This window comes from Panthera uncia, chromosome B1 (assembly GCF_023721935.1).
Source record: "Panthera uncia isolate 11264 chromosome B1, Puncia_PCG_1.0, whole genome shotgun sequence".
NCBI lineage: Eukaryota > Metazoa > Chordata > Mammalia > Carnivora > Felidae > Panthera > Panthera uncia.
Genome location: NC_064811.1, coordinates 70,757,201 through 70,782,540, shown reverse-complemented (window position 1 = coordinate 70,782,540; position 25,340 = coordinate 70,757,201). Strand labels below are relative to the sequence as shown.

Here is a 25,340-nt window from a genome sequence, read left to right as displayed (position 1 = left end):
TTAACAGTAGCTAAATTTTAAAATTAAGCAGTTCTTCATGGTTATGACTTTATATAATCATGTAAAATAGGAGTCAGCAATCTATGGGCTGTGAGCCAAATCTGTTCCATCACCACAAATAAGGTTTTATTGGAACACAGCCATGTCTGTTTGTTCACATACATCTCTGGCTGCTATTGCTGCAATGGCAGATTTGAGTGGTTGTGACAGAAACCATAGAGACTACAAAAATACTATCTGGTCCTTTACAGAAAAGGCTTACTGACTTCTGTTTACAGAAAAGTTTATTGACCCCTGACTAATATAGTGAAGGTTGAATTTATATTTTAAAAAGAGATAAGACAAGTTCTGTATACACTGATGGGGGTCTTACGTTTTTGACTCTCGGAGTCATAAAATTCAAGGGGAGAAACCTGAGAAAAAACAGAGTAATTTGCCTGGCAGCTTTTATTCTTAGACCAACAAAAACAGTTAATGAGTTTTTAACCCACTGAATAGTTTAAGGATAGAAGGACAGAAAATTTTTACAAATATTTGCACATGGATAAACAAAAGGTCTGAATGATTGCTTCATGGTTTCCCTTTAACTAGTATTGATTCCTTTTTTAAAGTGAGACTCCTATTTCCTGACATTAGATTATCCTTTTCAAAAAAGTGTGTTTACCTTTTTCTGCTTTTCTCCCACTTTAGTTATTTATTCTCTTGGTCATTCAGAGAGATTCACTTTGCCCAGGTATAGACTTGGTTTATTTTTATTTATTTGCTTTTATGTTGTTTTTTTGTTTTTGTTTTTTTTTTTATGAAAGGAATCCAAATGGAAAGAAAGTCAAAGTTTTTTTTTTTTTTTTCATTTTAGGAATAGTTTCTTGAATGAATGAATGAATGAAAGAGAAAGAAAGAAAAAGAAAAAAGAGAGAGTGGCTCTTGAAGCTTCTAGAAACAATTATTTTGAAAGCAAAGCTTTAGTTCTGTAAGGTGAGAATTTTGTGAAGAGAAGAAAACGTAGTAGAAAATCAACAGGGTCAGCCATGAAAGAAACAGGGTGTAGAATAAGTCACAATAATAAATTGAAAACGGGGCATGGGTGATATTCAGTGCTCCCACAGATTAAATATGGATTACCTGACTGCCAGCTGGGGAGGATATTGACTGAGGCATCATGATGAAGGAAATAAGGAGGACTTGAAATGAGGGAATGAGACCTAGAATGACCACAGGGAGAGGGACAGAGTCATTTCGAAGAAGCAGCTGCCCTCTGGCCACACGAGTAACCATAGACCATCCACCCCCAAAGTGTGGCCTATGCTGAGAACACTTTCAGCATACCATTGCCTGGTGAGGGCCCACATGGCTGCCAGGCATCATCTTGCAGAAGTAATCTTCTTCATGCCCTTTGTAAGCTTATCCAAATTCCCCTGTGTGGCCGGCCTTTTTAAAATGGTCCAAGAAACTCATAAGCCTCCCTAACCTTGGGTTCTAGAAGAGGTGTGTAGGGGAAGAGCTCTGTGGCCACTTCCTGACAACCGGGCATGTCTCCATATGCACCACGTGCAGTCTACCTGAATGTTGGCCTGGTGCCCTGTGATTCCTCCTAGAGCAAGGAGCAATGAGCAGCCTGGTGCAGAAATGCCAGAAGCAGTTCCTCTCCCACCTTTCCAACTAGTGGGAGTTGGTCAGAAGGCCATTTCTCATCCATCTCCATAGTTTCAGTTGAGCATAGGACTTTCAGCCTCTAACCCTTTGGGGCTCAACTGCAGATTTCTTTGTAAGTCTCTCTGCTTGGCCATAGGTGAGAGTGGCTCCTCAATAGCAGAATGACCTACTACTGATGTTGTTTGTCATCTGACCACGCTGGTTCAGTGTCATCCTATGGGATGAGAAATACAGAGATCTGATACTTTGATGATCCTGCTTTTGCTCTCTGTAAAAGTAATAAACTGTTTGACTCTATTTGAAGTCATTATCTTCCTTCTGGCTGAATCCATGGAACTGTGACATGCAAACCTAGTAGCTGTAGCTGAGATCCTCATGGCCCTGTTACGATTCACACTGCCTTTGGAGGGAGTGCCTGACAGCATGACAAGGGACAAAGTGTTGTCCTATTTTCACAACAGCATGAAAGGATATTTTCCTTATTTATGAACCGTCTCTGTTCTCAAAGAAATCCTTCTTTGATCACCTGAGCATGATGTGAAACCTGTAAAATTACATGTTCTTATTAACCCCAAAAGACAAAGGAGTAAAAACATCATTAGGTTTGTTATATGTACTCTTATCTAAAACTTAGTCTTCTGATTCCCAGTTAAATTCACTTATCTTAACAGGGTGACCTTGGAAGCTGTGAGAGATATATGGGATGTGGACCTTGGAGCAGTTTCTTTTCCTCCACTTACCAGCTGCATCATCTCAGGCAAGTTACCAAATGTCTCTGTAACTCCATTTCCTTACCTGTAAAATGTAGTAGATTTTTAGTAATTGTGAGAATTAAGTGAGGTAATATATGTAAAATGCTTAGAATAGAACTTGCACACAATAAGTGTATAATAAGCATTAGCTACTATATTAATCAAAATAGTGGTTCTCAAACTTTGAGGTGTATAAGAATCACCTGTCCACTCCCAGAACTTTTCATTGAGTTGGTCTTGGGTGGTGCTGCAGAATTTGCATTTCTGATGCTGAGGCGCTGATCTGATGACTATACTTTGAGAACTACTGAGTTAGGATGTAATTTGCATGTAAATAACAGAGATCCATAATCATAGAGGCTAAAAGAAAACAGTTTATTTGTAGAGGTAGATGTCCAGGGTTGGTATGGTGTAGACTTTTCTATCTCGTTACCTTGCCATCCGTGGATTATTGCTTCATGCACACTGTCATAGATGACTCACCATCATTGTTGAATTTCGCCAGTAGAAGAGAGAATTTGGAGAAAGGGGAAGAGAATAATACTTCTCTTTAGGGAGACAACCAAGAAATTGTACACATTCAAGGTATACATGGCCAGAACTTGAATAACCACATGTAGCTCCAATGAGAGTGAAAGAAATTGGAATTTACTCTGTAGCCACAGGTCCAGCTTAAAAACCTGGGTTCTCTTACTCAGAGAAAGGAGAACAGATATTATGGTCATCTATGAGCTTTGCCACTGCTACAGACTGGTTTCTACATTTTAACAGCAGCAAAAGAATTTTTTGTGGATAGGAGATTATAAATATACAACTTGATTTTTCCCTCAAATACAAGCATAACTTATTTAACTTTATATCTTTTCTCTATTTAGAGGGGTCATTTGACTGTTTCTCAGGGGAAGGATGGTCTTTCCCTGGGAGGAATAAAAATGTTCCCCCTTTTTCCTAATAATTTGGATTTTCATCATCTGCCAGATGGATCACCAAATAGGTACTATCAGGGAATACAGAAAATAGAGCTATTGGTGGGAAGGTGAAGGGAATTTGAAGCAAGAGGCCAGGGAGGCTAGCTAGTTAGGATGGCAGAAGGAGGTGGGAACTCTACTGTGATCCTAAGCAGGAAACATTGAAGAGGGGACCTTCCATGAAGAAAATTTTGCATGATACTACTGAGAGAACTACTGTAAAGGGGCATTGTTGGGATGCCTAGGAGCCATGGTAAATCACAGCTGTCATCAACCTACCCTCTGGTCTTCATCCAGGAACACCATATTGCCTTCATCTAGGCCCTGGGTACTTAGTTGTCTGTAGGCCTCACCATATGAATACACACTCATGTTGGTGTCTGGGCTAGGCTGTGAATCTTTCCTCTGCTGCCTTCTCTGAGTGAAAAATCCCCTACTAGTCTAAAGGAAACTCTTCGATGTTTGGGGCAGTGGTGGCATTAAAGTGGGCTAGCTCAAATCCCTGAGGTAGAAGAGGATGGAGCAGACACCCCCATTACATATGTCAGAAGCAAAGTGAGAAACCATAAAAGAAAAGATTAACCAATTTTGCTATAAAAAATGAATAACTTTGACATATTGGTAAATAATTCACAGATTTCAAAGATCCTTTCCAACTCTAAGAGTTGATGATTCTATTGATATATTGAGGTAGTTTGTGACAGTAAGTCACAAATAAATAGTAAAAATTACCTATATTGTCTAATAAGTATTGATTACACTGTTCCCACTGTTCCCAAGGAGTCACTCTTATCAAAAGCTTTTGCTTTCAGGGGCACCTGGGTGGCTCAGTCGGTTGAGCGACCGACTTCAGCTCAGGTCATGATCACGGTTTGTGAGTTTGAGCCCCGCGTCGGACTCTGTGCTGACAGCCTGGAGCCTGCTTCTGATTTTGTGTCTCCCTCTCTCTCTGCCACTCCCCCACTAATGCTCTGTGTCTGTCTCAGAAATAAATGAACGTTAAAAAAAAAAAAAAAAGCTTTTGCTTACAAAGATGCATTAGGGTAAGAAAAAAAATGTTCTAAAAGACCAGGTAAGTCTATAACAGTCAGATGTACCTAAGTGTTAAGATGGAGAAAGGATGGGGAGTGGAGAGGAGAGAGATGATGATCCTGAGCACTTCATTAACATGTTGGACTCTGAACAGCAACCTACTGAGTATACTCCATGTGTGGGAGATGAGGTGAGGAAGTCTAGAGAAGGATATTAATTTACTCTCAATAACACCGTTATTCAAGCCCATCTAACTCTAGAGCTCATGCACTTTCCACAATACCAAGCTGTCTAAAAACATACCAAAAATGTGTGAAGATCCTTGCTTTGAAAACATTCTTTAGGGCTCAAGTCATAAAACATGGCTGGTTCTAAGATAATTGTGATATAGAACAAAGCTCATATTTCAGCAGTGTTCTCATCATTAGAGATTTCCTACTCACTTATAGCTCAACATCCATTACTGATAAATACACACTAAGGAGTGTAACATAATGGTAAAGAGCAAAAATTCTAAAGCAAGTCTGCTTTGTTTTACCCTCAGCTTTGTGACTTGTGACCTTGTGCAAGCTGTGTCTGTGTCTCTCTTTGTGCCTCAGTTCCTTCATCAATAAAATGGGGGAGAACAAACATACCTACCTGATAGAGTTTTGTGGAGATTAACTGAGTTAATAATCAATGATATTATTAGAATAATTGGGAAAATTTGAATATGGTCTGTGTATTACAAAATGCTCTCATAGCAGTGTTTAGTTTCCTGAGAATGAGAATGGTATTGTGGCTGTCTAGGAGAATTTCTTATTTTTATACTAAATGCTGATATATGTAGGAGTGAAGCATCATGATGTTAAACCCTTTAATGGTTTGGCAGAGAAGTTTGTATAATGAAGAAAGGCACACAGAAATAGAGCTAATGTAAATATAGCAAAATGTTTTAACCATTGATTAACCTAGGTGAAAGTTATAATAAGGCTGTTCATGTATTAGCTTTCCAATTTTTCCAAAGGCTTAGAATTTTTCAAAATAAAGAGTTAGGAGGAGCACCTGGGTGGCTCAGTTGGTTAAGTGTTCATCTTTGCCTCAGGTCATGATCTTGCAGTTCATGAGTTCAAGCCCTGCATTGGGCTCTGTGCTGACAGCTCAGAGCCTGGAGCCTGCTTCAGATTCTGTGTCTGCTTCAGATTCTGTGTCTCCCTCTCTCTCTGCCCCTCCCCTGCTCATGCTCTGTCTCTCTCTCAAAAATAAATAAACATTAAAAAATTTTTTTAAATAAAAAAGAAGAGACAATTGGTGCATGTAATGCCTTATAACTGTTAGCTGTCAGACTAAAATCACTTTGAGGACTGGATTCTTCATTTCCATATGCCCAATGTCTAAACATTATCTGGTCCAATAACAAGTGTTCAGTGCATCTTGTAAGTGAATAAATAAAAAGATGAATGATGTTTGTATTCTTACTCCTTACCATTATCAACTTTTCTTCAGTATATTTGCTTTCAGGTTTAAAGTATGAATTGTAGTTAAGGCTTTGCATACCAGCCCTCTTTGGTGTGTGTGTGTGTGTATGTGTTTGTATGTGGATGTGTGCATATGTGTGGATGTGTGTGTGTGTGTGTGTGTGTGTGTGTGTGAGAGAGAGAGAGAGAGTTTTCTACTGCATCCATTCCCTACCCCATTTAAAACCTAAATCAAATAGGAGTAGGGTTGCCAGATATGAAATAGGATATTCCATTGAATTTGAATTTTAGATAAATAATGATTTATTTAGTATAAATATGTCCCAAATAGTTCACAGAGGTCAAATTGTGCACGGAGCATACTTACTTCTACTAAGGAGTTTTTCATTGTTTATCTGAAATTCAAATTTAACCAGGTACCCTATATTTTTGTTAAATCTGGCAACTCTAATAAAAGCCATTTCTTCTCCTGATGTGTATGGTTGACCATGCCCGCAAGCATGTCAAAATATTAGTTATGTTGATTTATCCATGATAGAATACTTCTAGTTCTTCTGAGTTTTAAAGCATAGTAGAAATAAGCTTTTATCCTTTAGCTCAGTTATTCCCCACTGGTCTCATATTTTTCAGTTCTGAATCTCTCATTTTTTCCTTAATTATAAGATATGGAAGATTGCATTTTTTATTTATGATAAAACCCATAGGTAGAATATACATAAAGGTCACATAAACATACATGAAGATGATAATTAAACACAATATACAGAGTTGGATAGGCAGTGTGATTAAAGAACTACATATTTCGTTTATAGTGTCATTAATGCCAATACATAGAAGCACTTCTTGCATGAAAAGTATGTTTTAGCAATTAATAGTGCAAATACGTTAAAAAAATATTTATAGAACTACAACCTCCAAACATTTAATTGAACTCAATCTCATGGATTGGTTTACCACTTGATAAATGGCCCTGATTTATAATAACCCTTCAATAACATACCAGGGAAAAGCAACAAGAAGCCCATTACTCGCAGAAGCAATTACAGAAAATTACTTTGGAACAGTAGCACCATTCCACATTATAATATGCACATTTGTTGTATTGCACCTTCCTGAGTTGAACTTTGAAAATGGTAGCCACACAAAATGCCAGAATGAATGAATTCATCCAAGGCTGGACTTTCACTGGTGGTAGTAGTAATCTTGACCATCATAGCTGTCATAGCTGCGCCCTTTATAGTAGCTGTACTCATCCTCATAGGCTCGGTAATTATCGCCACGAGGTTCTCCATTCTCGTTTTCATAGACTTCATATCCATTGTCATATTCATTGGTGCCTGTTTGTTCATACTCTTCCTCATATCCAGTGGTGGTGGCTTCCCTAGATGGTCGGATGGTGGTCCCATAGAGCTCTGGTGGTGGGGTTGTAGGTTGAAATCCACCATTTGGAGAGGTTGTAGTCGTGGAGCCACCATTGTCCTGCCTTCCAGCCATTGTGGTTCCTTCTGCATTGACTTCAGTGACACTTTCTTCTTCACCTTCTCCATTGTTTCCATCACTGCTGCCATTGCCATTTTCTACCTCTGTGCTGTTGGTGCTGGTGCTGTTTATGCCTTGTTCATTTTCATCCACTTCTGATTCATTTTCTTCATTTTCTTCATCTTCCTCTTCTTCTTCATCACTTTCCTCCTCTTTTGTAGCCTTTTTTGTATCCCCAGCCTGTAAGGAAAAGTTTAAAAGGATCCAGATTTGGTGTGAAAATGTAAAAACTTAAGACCATTATTTCATCCAACACAGGCTGTACCTACAGCCTTGTTTCAGATGTATTTTTGAATTGAAGCCAGTTTAACTTACAAAAGAATTGGTGAGTGTTTTAAAAATTCAGAACTAGTACCTTTGATGGGTGTTTTAGAAATTCAGAATTAGTACTTTCGTCATTGGGTTTTGATAGAGAAAATGTACTTGATAAATAAGCTTTCCTTGTGGGAGATGCTTCCCATAGCTTTGCTATTCACTTTGTCTGTCTTGGAATCCTCTTCCCTGAAATGCAGTGGTATCTTTCAGGACCTTTTATCCATTGCCAAGATGCTTGTCCTTAGTCTTCTGTTATAATGTGGAAAGTCAGTGTAATAACATGGGAAGAGAATTTGCCTGGGAAAAGATATTTCCTTACTTGTAAACAGGGAAATTGAACCTGCTCTTGCTTTTTCAATGAGTTAATGAAGGTAATGTAGAACACCTGTGTATAGTGTCAAGCTAACCTTAGATTTCAGTAAAGAAATGAAATCAGATTTAACATTTTTGAGGAATTATTACCTTTTTGGGAAGTTGGATTGCAGCTAAACCTATGTTCCCTGTTCCAGGTGTGGTCTCCTCTCCATAGCCAGGTGTAGCAGAAAGGGTGGTGTTCTCAGCCTCAGATTCTTCATCTTCATTTTCATCAGAATTTGCATTCTCTTCATTGTTTTCTTCTTCATTTGAAGCTTCCTGGTAAAGATATCCAGAGCAAGAAAAGTTAGTTTATTTGGAAGAAAACTCAAAATTTATTGGAGTCATGAGCCATTACTGAGAAAAACGTATTCCTTAGCCAACTCATCACCTAATGTTAACAATTCTGCTTCCTCTTATGACATTTGCACTTCTCACTTCTTAGAACTCAACTCAGAGTTATTTCATTCTACTCATGTCACTATAGTCTGTTTTAGATATTTCTGTATTCTATTTTATCAATTCAAAAATGTTTGTGTAATAATTTCAGCATATCTGACTACATGGTATTTTATTCTATAGGCTTTAGGCTCTTAAAGTCTTACCAATACTATTATAACATGGTAGTAAATAAATGCTTACATTTGCTGACAAATAAGCTGAGAACTTATACCTGTTACTCCTTATAGCAGCCTTGTAAGGTAGGATTATTGTTCTCTTTAGAAAGGGAAAGTGAGGGACGCCTGGGTGGCTCAGTCAGTTAAGCGTCCGACTTTGGCTCAGGTCATGATCTCACAGTTTGTGAGTTTGAGCCCCGCGTCGGGCTCTGTGCTGACAGCTCAGAGTCTGGAGCCTGCTTCAGATTCTGTGTCTCCCTCTCTCTGTGCCCCTCCCCTGCTCACGTTCTGTCTCTCTCTGTCTCTCAATAATAAACAAACATTAAAAAAAAAATTGGAAAGGGAAAGTGAGCTCAGAAAAGCTAAATAACTTGCTTAAGGTCTTATGCATGATGAAGCTGTATCTTTCTAATAAAAAAACAAAAAACCCCAGCCCTTTCTAATGCACTATGATGTTTTTGTTGAGGAAGAGGATTTATGTGAATTGTTCACACTACACCTAGGATATTTTTTCAGAAAGGAATTTTTATGGAAATCCCCCTCTTCAAACAAATTGATTGCATTTCTTATTTACTACCAAAAAGAAGTGAATATATTTCATTTGCTTTCAAGTGTATTTAGAGAAAAGAACCATATTTAATTCAAAATTTATCTGGCAGTATATAAGCCAATTTTGTGTTGTATGCAATATTCAGAAGATTTTAGACATTTGACACACAATCAATTTTTCTGTGCAGTGAAGAAGCTAAACACTCCAAGAAATTTTTAGTGGTTATATTATGTTATTGCATGATTTTTTAAAAAAATTAACACTCCTCAAGTGAATGTTTATTATAATCTTACTAATCTTACTATATAACCTTATTGAACATTTTATTCTTTGCCTTTATGTTGTCAGGCAGTTATTTGTTAATTGAGTTAATCTCCCGATGTGATTCATAGCTAATATTAAAAGTCAGGGATTCAGGGGAGCCTGGGTGGCTCAGTCAGTTAAGCATCCAACTTCAGCTCAGGTCATGATCTTACAGTTCGTGGGTTTGAGCCGTACACAGGCTCTGTGCTGACAGCTCAGAGCCTGGAGCCTACTTCGGATATTCTTTCTCTCTCTTTCTCTCTCTCTCAAAAATAAATAAACATTTAAAAAAGTCAGGAATTCATACAGAGAGTTTATTTACTTTAAATAAGTACTGGAAAATTGAATTCATTTCAGTGTATCTAATCTCTTTAGATGATGACATTAAGATAAGTTTTAAGACTTTAAAACATGGATAAAGAAGATGTGATGTGTGTGTGTGTGTGCGCGCACACACACACACACACACAGCTATGAAAAAGAATCAAATCTTGCCATTTGCAATAATATGAATGGAGCTAGAGAGTATTATGCCAACTGAAATAAGTCAGTCAAAGACAAATATCATATGATTTCACTCATATGTTGAATTTCAGAAACAAACCAGCACAGGGGGAAAAAAAGAGAGAGAGAGGCAACCCAAGAAACAGACTCTTAACCATAGAGAAGAAACTGATGATTACCAGAGGAGAGATTGGTGAGGGGATGGGTTATATAGGTGACTGAGATTAAGGAGTGCACTTGTAATGAGCATCAGGTGTTGTATGGAAGTATTGAATCAGTTTATTATATACCTGAAACTGATATTACTCTGTATATTAACTAATTGGAATTTAAATAAACACTTAAAAAAAGATAATGCACAGCTTTCAAAACAAAGTGGTAGAAGAAAAAAATGTTTATATAAAGAAAAAAAATAAACACAACCCAGGTTTAGCTTGCCTTATTACTAAAATAGAGTGGCTAAAGAAGAATATGTTTGTTTCATCAAATTTGTAAATTCCGATGTTTCAATAAACTCTTGGGGCTACTAGAGTCCACCCCTAAACAGTCTTTAAGCCAATTGTGTCAAATATCCCACAAACACCATACTGTTTATTTATTCATGTTTATGCTTTATTCCAACAGACTAAATCTTTCAGGGCAGGAGGAGGAAAGATTCTTAGAGTAGAACATATAATTTGGGTCCTGTACCATCTTTTTACACGTGAAAAACCTGAGGTCCAATGAGATAAATGGCTCACATGAGGTCAAATAGATGGTGGTTCACTAGTGGCAAGGTCATGAGTAAAGATCCAGACTCTCAAATCATGAAGTTCTACATTTTCTCCTACAATGCCCTTTCTTTTCTAGATACTTTCTTTTTTTTTTTAATATAATTTATTGTCAAATTGGCTAATATACAGTGTGTACAGTGTGCTCTTGGTTTTGGGGGTAGATTCCCATGATAGATACTTTCTTTAAGGATATGATGTTGCAATGAATTAAGAAGGAAAACAGGTCAGTTTGTTGATGGGTATTAACTTCAAATATCTTTTTGAATAGAAAAATTAGTATTAATGTTTTAAAACTGTTATTAACCCACTAGACTGGCTAAAATGGCTGAAAGACACAACTGTTGGTGAGAACATGGAGTAACTGATATACTAATAGAGGGAGATCACAGTGCATTTGCTTTGGTTACATCTACTTAGGCTGAACATATGCATACCTTTTGGCCTCCAGAAATAAATGCATGTGTTCACCAGAAGGAGTACTAGAATGTTCATAGCAGCTCTCTTTGGTATAGCCCAAACTTGGAAACTTCCCCAAAGGCCCATCAACAAAAGCATAATACATTGTGGTATATTCACTTCATAAGATACTCACAATGAGAATGAATGACTTAGAGCTGTAGAACGATATGGATTAACTTTTGAAGTTGGGAGTAGAAGATGCCACGCAAAAAAAGAGTATATGATACATGATTCTATTTTTATAATATGCAAAAATGGGTGAAAACTGTTAGGATTCAAAATAACAGTTGCTCTTGGTGGGTTTGGTTAATGAGTAAAATGGAACACAGAGCATATGCTGCTTTTTGATATGGGTGCTTTTTGAAACTGTGTGTTCAATTTCTGAAATTTCAACGGTCTGTATACATATGATAATTGTGTTGTATATATTATATTTTTATAAAGTTTTTTTTTTAAAGTGAGGCTGAATAGTTTAGAAATGGAAAAAAAACTGTGATCATCATCAGATGGAAAATATGCCTAAGCACCCTCTAATGTGAATACCATTCCTGGAGACTCTATGTATTTAACCTGAATTGCCAATGAAATTTTAGGGAAGAAATGGGGAAAAAGGAAGTTCTAGAATCTCTTCATGATAGAAGCCTTCGGATTTATGTATCCACTTTTCTATGATCACTTTTAATGAATGATGTTTGGAGTATTTATTCCTCCGAAGTTTTCAAAACTAAACCACAAATATTTTTTGGGCACCATATATCGTAGAAGAAACTGTGCTAAGCAGTGTGAGGAGCTATAAGGAGGATACAGTCTGTTTTTCCCCAAACTGGAGATGAAACCTATGGTCTCTTGCCCTCTGGGTCGTTAGGAGTTTGCAGGTAAGTTTTGGGAGGATAGTAAATGTTCAGAGATTGTTGACAAAATTTTGAGCATGTGTGATTTCATCATAGTTTTTAAACCTTACTGTCCTCGATCCTCAACCTCCATCATAACAAATGAAGAACTATTGCCAAAAGGTATGCAGTCTAATTGGGAAATCTACCTGGCAAAGCAATTTTGCAATCACTGTACAGCAAAGAGCTGTAGTTAAATAGATTACCCCAGCTTAGTTCTTGTGTAAGATTACTATATGGAACTCCTGGCAAAATTTTGTGGGATTTAGTAGGTGGCATTTTTCCTGGTACTGGCTTGGTATTCTTGTAAGGTCTTCCCTTAAGCTATTAGGGTAAATTATAGTACTGGAAATGATACTTTTATGGTTAAAAAAATAAAATCAAACGAATTATTTGTCACTTTTAAAGTTCCCGTACCATTTTGTTTTCAAGATAGCAGATGTTTATCCATGATCCATTTTTGACTGTCATTGCCCCTTCATAAATAGCACTTAAGAATACCTGAATTTAGAAGGTCCCCAAAGCAGTGGATAGCTATAATTGACTATCCAGGAAAATGTACCTAATTAGTATGTTTTCTTGAGCAAGAGTGTCAGTTATAAACAGGTTAGCACAATTTCCAAGGTATACAGATGAATTTTAGCTGTGAACTACACTAATTTGAGGTACTATGGAGGACTATGTATAGAATATGTAGTACTATATGTACTTATACATCTTGAATATTTGCCTTTATGTAAGACCATAAATTTTATTTTTAGACAAAATGACATATGCAATTCCCATTTAAAAGAATAACCATACTTGGTCAAGAAAAACAGATGAATCATAATAATATTGTAGAGGATATAAGATTAGCTTTTCATATACTACCCACTTAGTAAGTTGAGCTTAAGTTCAGTCCCTAAAACAAGTATTGCACTGAGTTTAGGTACTTGTCTTTTACCATCCTGCACTATCCACCTAAATATAAATGATCCTCCCTTTTCTTTTTATCAGAATGTACATTTCTTCCAACTTATAACGGAGACATTTTTGTTTTTGTGCACCACTTATAGGTAACTTGAACGCCAAATGCAGTAGCATTTTAAACAGGTCATTTTAGTTTATTCTAATTTAAATAATATTCTCCTTGTCCAAAATAGAAGACTGTGGGTAGTTGGTAAACTGGCAATGGCTTGTTTGCTAAGTCCAGACTACAGTAGACTAGTTTCCTATTTGTTTTCATGCTGCCTGGTTTGTTTTGAAAAATCCTGCAGAAATTCCTTACCTCTTCTTCTTCCTCCTCTTCTGAACTGTCACCGTCTCCGTTTTCTTCAGATGAGTCACTACTGCTCTAAAAAAAAAAATACATCTATATATATATGAATTCATACATATATGAATATATGGGTACATATATAGGTACACATACATTCAACACAAAAGGAGATTTCCTGCTGATTGAATTAAGATAAAATATTCACAAATATTTACTGAAACTAATTAGTATTGCCATCTTGATTTATTTCTCATGTGAATTTAGTTCTCATGTGAATCTGAGAAAAAGATATGAAGAGATTGGGAATATATAAAATGAGGTTGGAGAGAAACAGGTGCTTTATAATCAAGATATGAAATGAGGTAGGCATTTCAACCCCAAAAGCATAGGAAATATGTTAAAACATTTTGTATATAAAAACTAGAACAATGAATCATGGAATTGCCTATGTCTGCAAGGACAAGATGACTATCTGATTCAATTTATTTTACAGAGAAGGAATCAAGCCCAGAGCTGTTTTGATTTCTCCAACAGTTCGAGGCAAATGAACTAACACACAGATCACATTGTTTTATTTCCTTTATAAAATATAAATGAAATGATGATTAGGGTTGTTATGAAATAAAAGTTGTTACTGAATGGTTCTCTTAAATAATGAGCTCTCCTGATGAATTTAAATTAGAATTTGACTTGAAATTAAATTTGCATATAATTTTTAGTATCTTTCAGTCTAATTAAAGCTAATCCATAAAATAAGCCCCCCTCTATATATAAATGGGATTTTATATATATGAGGTAAAAATTATATAAGAGCAAAATTAATTCACTTCATTTAGGAAAATTACAGAGTGCCGTGCCTCTGAAGTGCTCAATATTGAATGAGAACATTTTAAACCAAGGAGTCTGTATATAAAAATATAATTATAAGTTAATGAGCTTTGCTACTTTTTAAGAGGAAATATAAACCTAAACATCTCTTACCGAGACTTTAAAACAGAGGAGACTTTTTATCTTCCAATGATAAATTGAATTTTCCCTCTTTTTCTGCAACTACCCCTAATGGCACCAGGTAGATAAATGGATACCCAACTTAAGATTCTGTCATTTAAAAAAAAATTTTTTTAATGTATGTTTATTTTTGAGAGAGAGAGCGTGAGCGGGTGAGGGGCAGGAAGAGAGGGAGACACAGAATCCAAAGCAGGCTCCAGGCTCTGACCTGTCAGCACAGAACCCAACGCAGGGCTTGAACCCACGAACTGTGAGACCATGAACTGAGCCGAAATCTGGCACTTAACCAACTGAACCACCCAGGTGCCCCAAGATTCTGTCATTATCTGCCCTGAAAATCTTAGTTTTGATTCTGATGATCCAATTAAGCACTCTGGGTGTTAGAAAACAGAGATGCAGAAGAACCTCAGGATTAGGGATCAGATATGAGGAAGCACTCGTGTGTCAGTCCTGCTCAGGGCTGTCCCTGTATGGCTCATTCTTCACGTGGCCATGCCATCCACCCAAGAAAAGAGAATTATTTGTCCTCTTGAGCCAAGAATAACTAACCTTGGGTGGAAAAGAGAATAATTACATCTGCTCTTCCACTACCATGACCTTAAGGGTTGTGCTTTCCTAGCCCAGAGGGTGAACAAAACATAATATTACATGTAAACTATTTCTGTTTGTTAGTTAATAGAGAGGGCAGCATATTTCTGCAATGCATTTTGTCTCAGTGGGAGTGTTTGAATCTTTTTATAGGTTTCCTCACCTCTAGCCTTCTTGCTATCCCAACCACTCTTCAGTTAGTGTCTGCAGTGAGAACAATTTTAAAACTTCATGAAATCCCCTGAAACCTTGGCATTTTCTTTTTTCCTTTCTTTCATTTATGCTTTATTTCCAGTTTTTAACGAAGTCATATTCTTCTGGAAGTCAAATATATATATGACACATATATGTATGTATGTATATTTTACCATTACTCCTTTCAGCTTCTATCACTCCCATTTATTCAATCCCCAAATTACATTTCAGACATTGTTTTGAGAATGAGGATAGTAGTAAGAGATGAAGTTGGAAACATAGGCAGTCTCCCTGTGTCAAGCACTGTGATAGCTAAGATAAGTCCAATAAAAGAAATATAAAGTTTCTGCCCTCTAAGAATTCACACACAATTCAAATAATATTTGAATCCTGAAAGAAACAGTTTCCTCAATTAAAAATGCTTAGGGTATTAAGCTTATTTATACTTCCATCTCTATAGCTAAGCGGATAGATAAGCAATGGGTAGATTGTTGACAGCTTTGAAATTAATATGACATATTTCATGGAAGTTGGTATTTTAGAAACGATTATATATAAACACATATTTGTTTGATTAAAACATTAATTTCAAAGCCGGTACAGCCAATGCATTTTGTGATGACAATCTGGGCACCAAATACTTGATAGACTTAAGAGAATAAATAACATAGAGCTATGGAAAATATATAAGTAGACATGTAAGGGAGAAAATTCTGGGAATCAAACTTTGCAAGTAGGAGAATAGATCATAAATACTAGGTCAGACTGATGGATTAGGGCATACATTTTATTGGATACTTTTTAAATACAACTATTTTACAAATTCTACATTATTTGAGATGAATTTATCTGTATATAATTTCTCTAAATTTTTTATATTAAAGATCTACCTAAAGATCTTTGAACTTTGAATTTATCAGGAATGAAAAATATAACCTCTCCTAATATCTTTTCGCTATAGATATTTTAATTGGATCACATTTATATTTCTACAAAAATTGATAGTTGGGAATATCTCTTAAGTACCTGATATTTTAGAAAAATTGAGGAGCTATTCAGAAATTTAAATTTATTACCATTTCCATTGAGTTTAAAAAAGAGAATGAAGCACACATTTAAATGAGCAGTGTTTATTTGTGGGCCTGAGGTATACCAAAGAATGGAAGACAGTTCTGAAAACCCACAACTCTTGTATCATCTATGCTCATATTTCTGTGGCCACACACATTCCATAATTATTGTGGTGCTATAAATACTTTAAGATTATCATTTCCTATCATTGTATGATTTGGAAATGGGTTAGCCCAACATACGGTAGGATGCTCTGCCAAGCCACTGTGCTGAGACATCATTTTCAGCATCTTGACTGCTCTTAGTGTCCCAGGAATCCTGGGTCAGATGTGCATAATTGGTGCCCTGAACCCAAACCGTATAGTAATAAAAATAGCACAATTCTGGTTTGTCAAATATTTTAAATCAATACCACACCCTCCAGTTTTCAAAGGCCTTCTTCGCCGGTAACCCATAAAAAGAGAAATTCTTATTTTTAGTATTTGTTATTTTCTTTTTTGTTTATAAGTTTTAAGGATGTTTTTCTCACAAGCTTTTAGTTCACTTCATGAATTTTTTCTCTTTCCTCTGCAGTTTTTGAACCATGCTTCCATTATAGCTAAGCTTCAATACTTGGCATACTGCTCTAGTGACCAACACAGGTCAGAGGTTCAGAAAATCCTCAGCAATCACGAATGTTATTTTAAATTGTCTCTGCTGTTTATGAAATCAATTTTTTCCTTACCAATTAAAGGACTCTAAATTATTAGGTCTAAAACAGCTGTATGACAGTATTGACTCAACTATAGTATGACAGTTAGTGGCCTTATCACTGTCTTAATTGTCAACAACTGGTAAAGTTGTCCATTTTGTCAGTGTTAGCCAAAATACCTGAACTCTATGTACCAAGGTATTTGCTTTTATTATATCATTCTAGACTGGGCCCAAATGGTTTTATTCTCTGTGTGTATATCTCTGCTTTAAAAGAGAACTTAGGAATAAGTTGTTTTGTATTAAAAACAAACTTTTTGTAGTAAGTCTTTCTGGCTGAATTTTAGTGAGAGTTGAATTTTGGCATTTTGTAGTTAAATTTGATTACCTTTAAATTATAATGGGTGAGAAAGAAAATTAATTTTTATACTTACCTGAACTGGAAATCGTTTTAGAGGAGGATAAAAGTAGGCATTCTTGTAAAGGTAATATCGTGGCCTGTACTTAAAGACCTGCATAAACAGAGTAAATAATATATTCATGTTTAATATGCAATAAATCTAGAGTAAGTATAGTCAGACCAAGAAAGTATGCTAAAATTAATTACCCCATTTTCTTCAGAATCCTCTAATTTGGCTCTTCGATGCAAATTTTTCATCTGTTTAAAAGAACATTTAATCATTACATACATGAAAAGACAAAAATGGAAATAACTATAGGTTTTTAATACAGAACTTACTGAGAAAGCACAGGCCATTCCCAAAATGCTGAGCAAAATTAAAGCAGTCTTCATTTTGGTGAATGTTTCTGGAATTAATGAAGTGGTAAAGTTAATATATATTAAAACTAAGAGTATAACTTTTTTTTACTCATACTAGAAGAACTATTTAATTGGTTTTTGTGTCTGTCCAGTTACAGTTTTGACTAAGACCAAATTTCTGGCTTTTATTTCAAAATTGTTCCTCTTTGTTTTTAAGTGGTAGAAAACTGACTTTGTTTAAATAATCTTGAATTCCATATTTGGTTTTATCTATCTATCTACCTATTTATTTTAAATTTTATTTCTTTTGAGAGAGAGAGAAGGAGTAGGGGAGGGGCAGAGAGGGAGGGTGAGAGAGAATGCCCAGCTCATGGGACATGGGGGCTCAGTCTCATGACTGTGAGATCATGACCTGAACTGATATCAAGAGTCAGATTCTTTCTTAACTGACAGAGGCACCTAGGAGCACTCCATATTTGATTTTAACCTATCTGCTGTGATTTGTCAGTGGCAGACCATTTCATTACTGTAAGGGGCTTGAATGCTTAGTGTACTTCACGTTGAGCAAAGAGGCTTCCTAATATCATTGACATAGGAATGTCAGCTAAGGAATTGAATTGTTAGTATATGATCTGTTTTGTTTATAATTAAAAACTAAGTAAAAATTGAATACATTTATATGATTGCTTTTACATCAGTGATTGTACAACGGGTTTTGAACTATGAGGTTTTTTTTTAACATGAGAAATAGGAACTGTTTTCCTGTGGTTACCTTAGAGAAAAAAACTTTCTTTTTTTTTCAGTGTATGAAATCCATAATATGTGAAATACTATTCTCATAGCATGTGAAACCAAACAGCCATGTCTAAGAGTGATTCTATGGGAAGAGCTCATCAGACTTTCACCTTGGGATATCAGGGGAAAATTTCCTCAAATTAGGTTGTTCTCCAGCACCATTTAAGCTTTCCATCACTAGTGCGGGAGACTATCACAGGATGGATCAAGGGCTCTTCAGGGTCAGGGCAATAGGCATCATGGAGACGTCAATGCTATGGAAGGATTGATTCTGAAATGCAACTCTCAGAATGGGAGTAGTTCCCACACAGTCCTGGGGTTTGCAGTCATACAGAGATCTCACTTCTACATAGATTCCTCATAAGTAAAAAGAGAGGGATAGTGAAATCATATTCTACTTTAGTTTTATTCTATTTGATAAAATCCTACTTTAATAGAGGTTGAATAAACTTAGCTGAAAGTCTACTAATACCCATCCACTTGCACTGACATATACATTTAACTGAGAGTGCTTAACTGAGAGTGACAGCTTTGGCAACATTTTAGAAGCAATATGTAATGGTGGTGGCAATTTCCCCATAAACACATTTGGAAAAGTAATATTTAAAATGTATGAAATCCATGTATTCTGTATTCTGAAGTTTGATTTTGCATTTTGTCATTAGCCAGAATTTATGGCATCCTTACTGAGTATCTGACACTAAAACATTACACAGAATAAGACTTAACTTGAAGAAGGTGTCTTGGGTCCTAAGTCACACTCGATTTGTGGCAGACTGGGTCTTCTGATTTTGATGCCTATATACTTCCTCATAGTTCTGTCTAATTTTAGTAAAATTCTTAGTGACCACACCACGATAAAGAGGCTTTGCCCCAAAGGGGGCCTATCTGTATAAGATGTTTGTATTGCTATTGGGGTGCTTAAGTAATACTTCGAACTTTTGTCACCCATGGTCAGACTCACCAGCAAGTGGGAAGATTATTACTCTGTAGCTTTATGAAAAGAGTTGGAATATTTATAATGTCTTAACTTAAAACTTAAGTATATATAACTGTATACAGGGTTTTGATTACATAAATTTCTCATAACAAAGCATAAAAACAACTAGATGAAAACATAGTACGAATAGTATAAAAAGAACCAAGTGATTCATGTAGGCAGCAATTGGCTGCCTACATAAATTTCATTTTATTTACTTTATGATTCATAAAAAACAAAGACGTCTATAGTGACCACTACTAACCCAGACAACAATTCAAACATTCTTAAAGGATAGTTTTGAAAATCTAATTATAAGTTTTCATTGGGAAGAGTATGATAAACTACCAGCATTATTTATTTCTCTAGTGTTGATGTATTTTTCCATACTGATTTTAGAGCTACGGGATATTAACACTTGGAAACCAGATATATAACATATTGAAAAGATATTGTATGTAATTGAAGTATAGATTAGGCATAATTTATGGAGAAGTCTGCCTACATTGAGGCAGATTTAGAAGTGAAAAATAGTATTTCAGTCAGCTTATCTTGAATACATCAGAATGAGGAAACAGTTATTTGTGAGATGGAGAGATAGAAAGTAGTTTTATAGTTTACGTGCACAATATTAAAAACTTATTTACATGCATAGGTTAATAAATTTAACCTTTTGGAAAGAATCTAAAATCTGAGGTACTAGTTTAATGAGAAGCCAGTGTTAAATTACATACAAATTACCTTCTATACAATGCAGTAGATCAGCATTTAAATAAAAAATTCAAAGCCACGTCTAGAGATCTAAAATGTGGAGTGTTCGATTTTAAGAAAATGAAGTCGTCATATTAAATCTTACCCTTTTGCAGTTCTGGAGTGAGGAGACAGGCTAACAGGAGTGAGTGACACAGATTGAATATTTCCTCTGCTCTCTCACTCACTCATTTGCTTACTGTGACTGGCTATAAACTCTTCCTTGCCTTCTAACAGCCAATCACTGTCAGGGGCAAGTGATGTCAGAATGTGGATTCTCACCAGAAAACCCCCAAACTTCAACACTTTTTCAAGACACGGGCTCAGTTAAATAAACATGAAATGTGGTTCTAGTGCCAAGAGGTTTGCATTGTGGAATTTAATTGAAGGTTAAGATGAAGATGAATAGTTTGAGTTCTGAATATATATATAATAATACACTAGATATGAATTAAAATAAATAGCAAAAGATTTAACCATTTAAAAATTTTATAATCATACAAGTTTTCAGTATGTTGAAAGGAAAGGAAACTTATTGTCATCAGATACAATCCTGTATTATTAATTTAGTAAAAAAATCAAATAATAAAGTGAAGGAGCTGATGAACAGTTAATATTTTAATATCAATATATTTTTTCTAAAATATGTTTCAGTGACTCATAAATTAAAATTGCTGTAATTAAAAACAACCCCATAAATTTTGTTCAGTTTACCAAATCTTGAATTATTGAGCTTTCCACTGAACCAGGACAGTGGAGAGCCAGTGTTCTAGGACATGAAGAGCCAAATATAAAAAAGATCTGGTCCCTGTCTAAAATTTACACAGTTTCATAGAGAGACAGACTTATAGCTGTAAAACACAACAATGAAAATATCTACAAGATTTAGAGATCAGAATAGGAATTTGCTAGGTTATCAATAAGGGAGAGGTTATCAATAAAGAAAAGGAAAGCATTCTTAGGAATAGATTTAAAGGATACAGAAATGAATGAACATAATTAGACCAAAACTGTCTGATATTTACTGAGTGCTCTCATGCTATTTCTGTGCTATTTCAGTCATCCCTCACACATACAGAAAATAATTCAGTTAGATTATCCCATTCTGCAAGTGAGGTAAGTGAGGCACAGAGATGGTATGTCCTGGGTTGCATGGCTAGAAAATGGGGGAATATAGAGATCAAAGTCAAGTCTATTTCTAGAGTCTACTTTTAATCACTATAGATCCTTGTTGGCACATTCAGAGGGCTTCAGTGATTCAATAAACTGGAATATAGTGAGTAGAAGTCATGAAGATGAGGGTGGTTGAATAGACAAAGACCAGATGATGGAGGGGACTCTAGGTTGCACTAAGGAGTATGGATTCCACTGTGGAAAAGAAAATATCAAAGGGTTAACGCAGAGAAATAATATATTTAGATTTGTAACTTAGAAAAATCTTTTGTTGACAAGGCAGATCTGGGTTGAGGAAAGCAAGATAGTTAGGGAGGAGTGGGGCTCCAAGAAACTTTTCTAGTGATTCAGGAAGTCAGTGTGACAAAGGTCTGAACTAAAGCAGGGGCCATGGGGGTGGAAAGGATGGAACAAATGAGAGAGATGTCAAATAGATAAAATTGATAGGACTTAGTGAAAGTAAGAGAAGTGGAGAAGCCTAAGATGATTTCTGAACTTACGCCTTGGGTAATTTTGTGAGTGGCGGGACCATATCTCATATCATACCTAGCAGAGTAATTGGTATATTATAATCATTCAGTGAGATGTTAACAGCTTATGATATAATGAAAGGAGTAGAGAACTGCGAATGAAAAGACTGGGGGTTTGTTCTTGATTTTACCACTGTGTGAAATACTTGACTACAATGAGGCTTCAATTTAATCCATTTTTTAAAAATAGGGCAATTTCAGGGTGCCTGGGTGGCTCAGTCGGTTAAGCGTCCGACTTCAGCTCAGGTCACGATCTCGCGGTCCGTGAGTTCGAGCCCCGCGTCAGGCTCTGGGCTGATGGCTCAGAGCCTGGAGCCTGCTTCCGATTCTGTGTCGTCTTCTCTCTCTGTCCCTCCCCTGTTCATGCTCTGTCTCTCTCTGTCCCAAAAATAAATAAACGTTAAAAAAATTTTTTAAAAAAATAGGGCAATTTTCAACCAAAAATGAACCAGTCACTGTGTGCCTCTATCACCTGTGAAGCATTCTTGCCAAATAAATGGACTTGAATCTGATGAAGCCTCTCTATGTACCAGGTGAGAGAATATACTAGGCACAAAAGAATATGTAAAATGACACCACTAGGGTGTATTTAGCAAAATCCAGAATGTGGGAAACGTTATAGGACATATTACCTGGTTTATATTTTATTAGCAAGGAAAATTTTAAAAGAAGAAAGGGAAAACTATAGATAAAAAAGACTTCAGAGTCATATCTAGAGAAATTATGAAACAATTGGAGAAATGTTGAATGCTCACCATTTTATGGTATTATAAAATTATTGTTAATTTGGGGGGAATAGTATTGTTCTTTTTTTAGAAAAAAGTCTAATTTCTATTGAACTCATATATTTAAAAAGAATTTAATGTTTGTTTATTTTTGAGAGAGAGCATGAGTAGGGGAGGGGCAGAGAGAGAGAGGGACACACAGAATCTGAAACAGGCTCCAGGCTCTGAGCTGTCAGCACAGAACCCCATGCAGGACTTGAACTCACAAACTGTGAGATCATGACCTGAGCTGGAAGTCGGACACTTAACTGACTGAGCTACCCAGGTGCCCCAAACTCATATTTTTTAATTGAAGTATAGTGACACACAATATTACATTTGTGTACATTTGTACAACATAGTGATTCAACAACTCTACCTTATTCTCTGCTCACTACAAGTGTAGCTACCACCTGTAAGCATACAATGCTATTACATTCCCATTGACTGTATTTCCTAGGCTGTACCTTCCATCCCTGTGATTTACAAATTCCATAACTGGAAGCCTGTATCTCCCACTCCTCTTCATCCATTTTGTTAATCCCTCCATCCTCCTCCCCTCTGGCAACCATCAGTTTGTTCTCTGTATTTATGGGTCTGTTTGTTAGTTGTTTTGTTAGTTTTCACATATAAGTGATATCATGTGACATATATCTTTCTCTGTTGGACTTATTTCACTTAGTATAATATCTTCTAGGTCCATCCGTGTTGTCACAAATGGCAAGATCTCATTCTGTTTTATGGCTGAGTAATACTCCATTGTGTGCATATACCATATCTTCTTTATCCATTTATCAATGGACACTTACCCTGTTTCCATATCTTGGCTATTGTAAATAATGTTGTGATGAACATAAGAATGCATATGTCTTTTCAAATTAGTGTTTGTTTTTCTTTGGGTAAATATCCAGTAGTGGAATTGCTGGATCATATGGTATTTCTATTTTGAATTTTTTGAGGACCCTCCATACTGTTTTCCATAGCAGTTATACCAATTTACATTCCTACCAACAGTGCTGTAGGGTTCCTTTTTCTTCACATTCTTGCCAACACTTGTTATTTCTTGTCTTTTTGATACTAGCCATTCTGACAGGTGTAAGGTGAGGTCTCATTGTGGATTTGATTTTCATTTCCCTGATAATTAGTAATGTTGAGATCTTTTTATGTGTCTATTGACTATTTGTATGTATTCTTTGGAAAAATGTCTATTCAGTTCCTCTTGCCCATTTTTAATTGGATTATTTGGGTTTTTTTGGTGTTGAGTTGTATAAGTTCTTGATGTATTTTAGAAATTAACCCCTAATTGGATATATCATTTGTTAGTATCTTCTGATATTATTATGTGTTAAAAAGAATTGTTATATTTTAGAAATTCATGGTAAAATATTTATGGATAAAACAGTTATCTGTGGGTGTGGATGAAGATGAAACAAGATTGACTATAAATTGATAATCATTGAATTGGTGATAGGTTACCCTAGGGATTCATTATACGGTTCTCTTCACTTTGTGTATGTTTGAAATGGTCTATAAAGTTTTTTTTAATGTAAATAATTGAGTCAAATCTCTAATCCAGTCAGACTCTACCTATTAGTTGACTAGATATATTCATGCATGGTCATTGGAGCATTTTTTCTAAGGAGTCGTGCTAGAGAAAAAATAAATCACAAATCCTTATTAATTCTACTTTTGATATAATCAGGGTTGTCTCAACACTTAAAAAATTTTTTTTCTAATGTTTTTATCTTTGAAGGAGAGAGAGACAGCATGAGCGGGTGGAGGGTGGTGTCAGAGAGAGAGAGGGGGACAGAGAATCTGAAGCAGGCCCCAGGCTCCAAGCTGTCAGCACACAGCCCAATGCAGGGCTCGAACTCATGAACCGTGAGATCATAACCTGAACCCAAGTCGGATGCTTAACTGACTAAGCCACCCAGGTGCCCCTCATCATCACTTTTTGTTGCAATCTCATTGTTTTGATAATCTTTACTTAAACTGGTTGTTATGAGTTGATTCTCTTAGATGACATATGAACACACATTCATCTCATTGGCATGCCACAACCAAATTGCACTGTGTGGTGAGTCATTTCTGGGGAAACCCCACATTCATTGTGACGTATCCCTCTTTTTTACATGCCATATATACTCGCTTGCCAAATCCTGTTAACACAACCTCCACAGTTCTTTAGAATCCAGACTTCTCTCTCCTTTCTTGTCCCTGTGTTTGTTCAAGTCCTCATTACTTCTTGCCAGGTTATAGTCAGAATATTCTAATTGTGGACATGTTACCTATTTCCCCTTCCAAAATATTCTGTGATTCAGGATTTAGAATCAAGGATTGAGGTAGAGTCCTGGTGCTGTCTCTTACTAGCTTTTGACCTTGGTTAAAACTCTCTCAACCTAAAAAGTCTGACCCCGACTTTCTTTTTTATTATTTATTTGTTTTTGAGAGGAGCAACCAAGTGGTGGAGGTACAGAGAGAGGAGGACAGAGGATTTGAAGCAGGTTCTGCACTGACAGCAGAGAGCTCATGTGGGGCTTGAACCCATGAACCGTACGTAGCTCATGACCTGAGCTGAAGTTGGACACTCAACCAACTGAGCCACCCAGG

At 36.0% G+C, this 25,340-nt stretch overlaps 1 protein-coding gene and 1 long non-coding RNA gene across 2 annotated transcripts in view; one reads left to right on the top strand and one right to left on the bottom strand.

Moving 5' to 3' along the window:
- Positions 1–3,382, top strand: part of LOC125922916 (uncharacterized) — a 28,363-nt gene extending 24,981 nt beyond the window's left edge. The window contains exons 2-3 of the long non-coding RNA XR_007457832.1: positions 857–975; positions 2,325–3,382. This is a non-coding gene — a long non-coding RNA (uncharacterized LOC125922916). The remainder of the gene's footprint in view (positions 1–856; positions 976–2,324) is intronic.
- Positions 3,383–6,543: 3,161 nt separating this feature from the next.
- Positions 6,544–20,453, bottom strand: IBSP (integrin binding sialoprotein). The gene is made up of 7 exons (XM_049630858.1): positions 20,370–20,453; positions 17,719–17,786; positions 17,587–17,637; positions 17,414–17,491; positions 13,437–13,502; positions 8,179–8,349; positions 6,544–7,581 (listed from the first exon to the last, which is right to left on the bottom strand). Exons 2-7 carry the CDS (start codon positions 17,770–17,772, stop codon positions 7,045–7,047), a joined length of 957 nt encoding a protein of 318 aa, XP_049486815.1. The 5' UTR covers positions 17,773–17,786; positions 20,370–20,453; the 3' UTR covers positions 6,544–7,044.
- Positions 20,454–25,340: the final 4,887 nt, after the last annotated feature.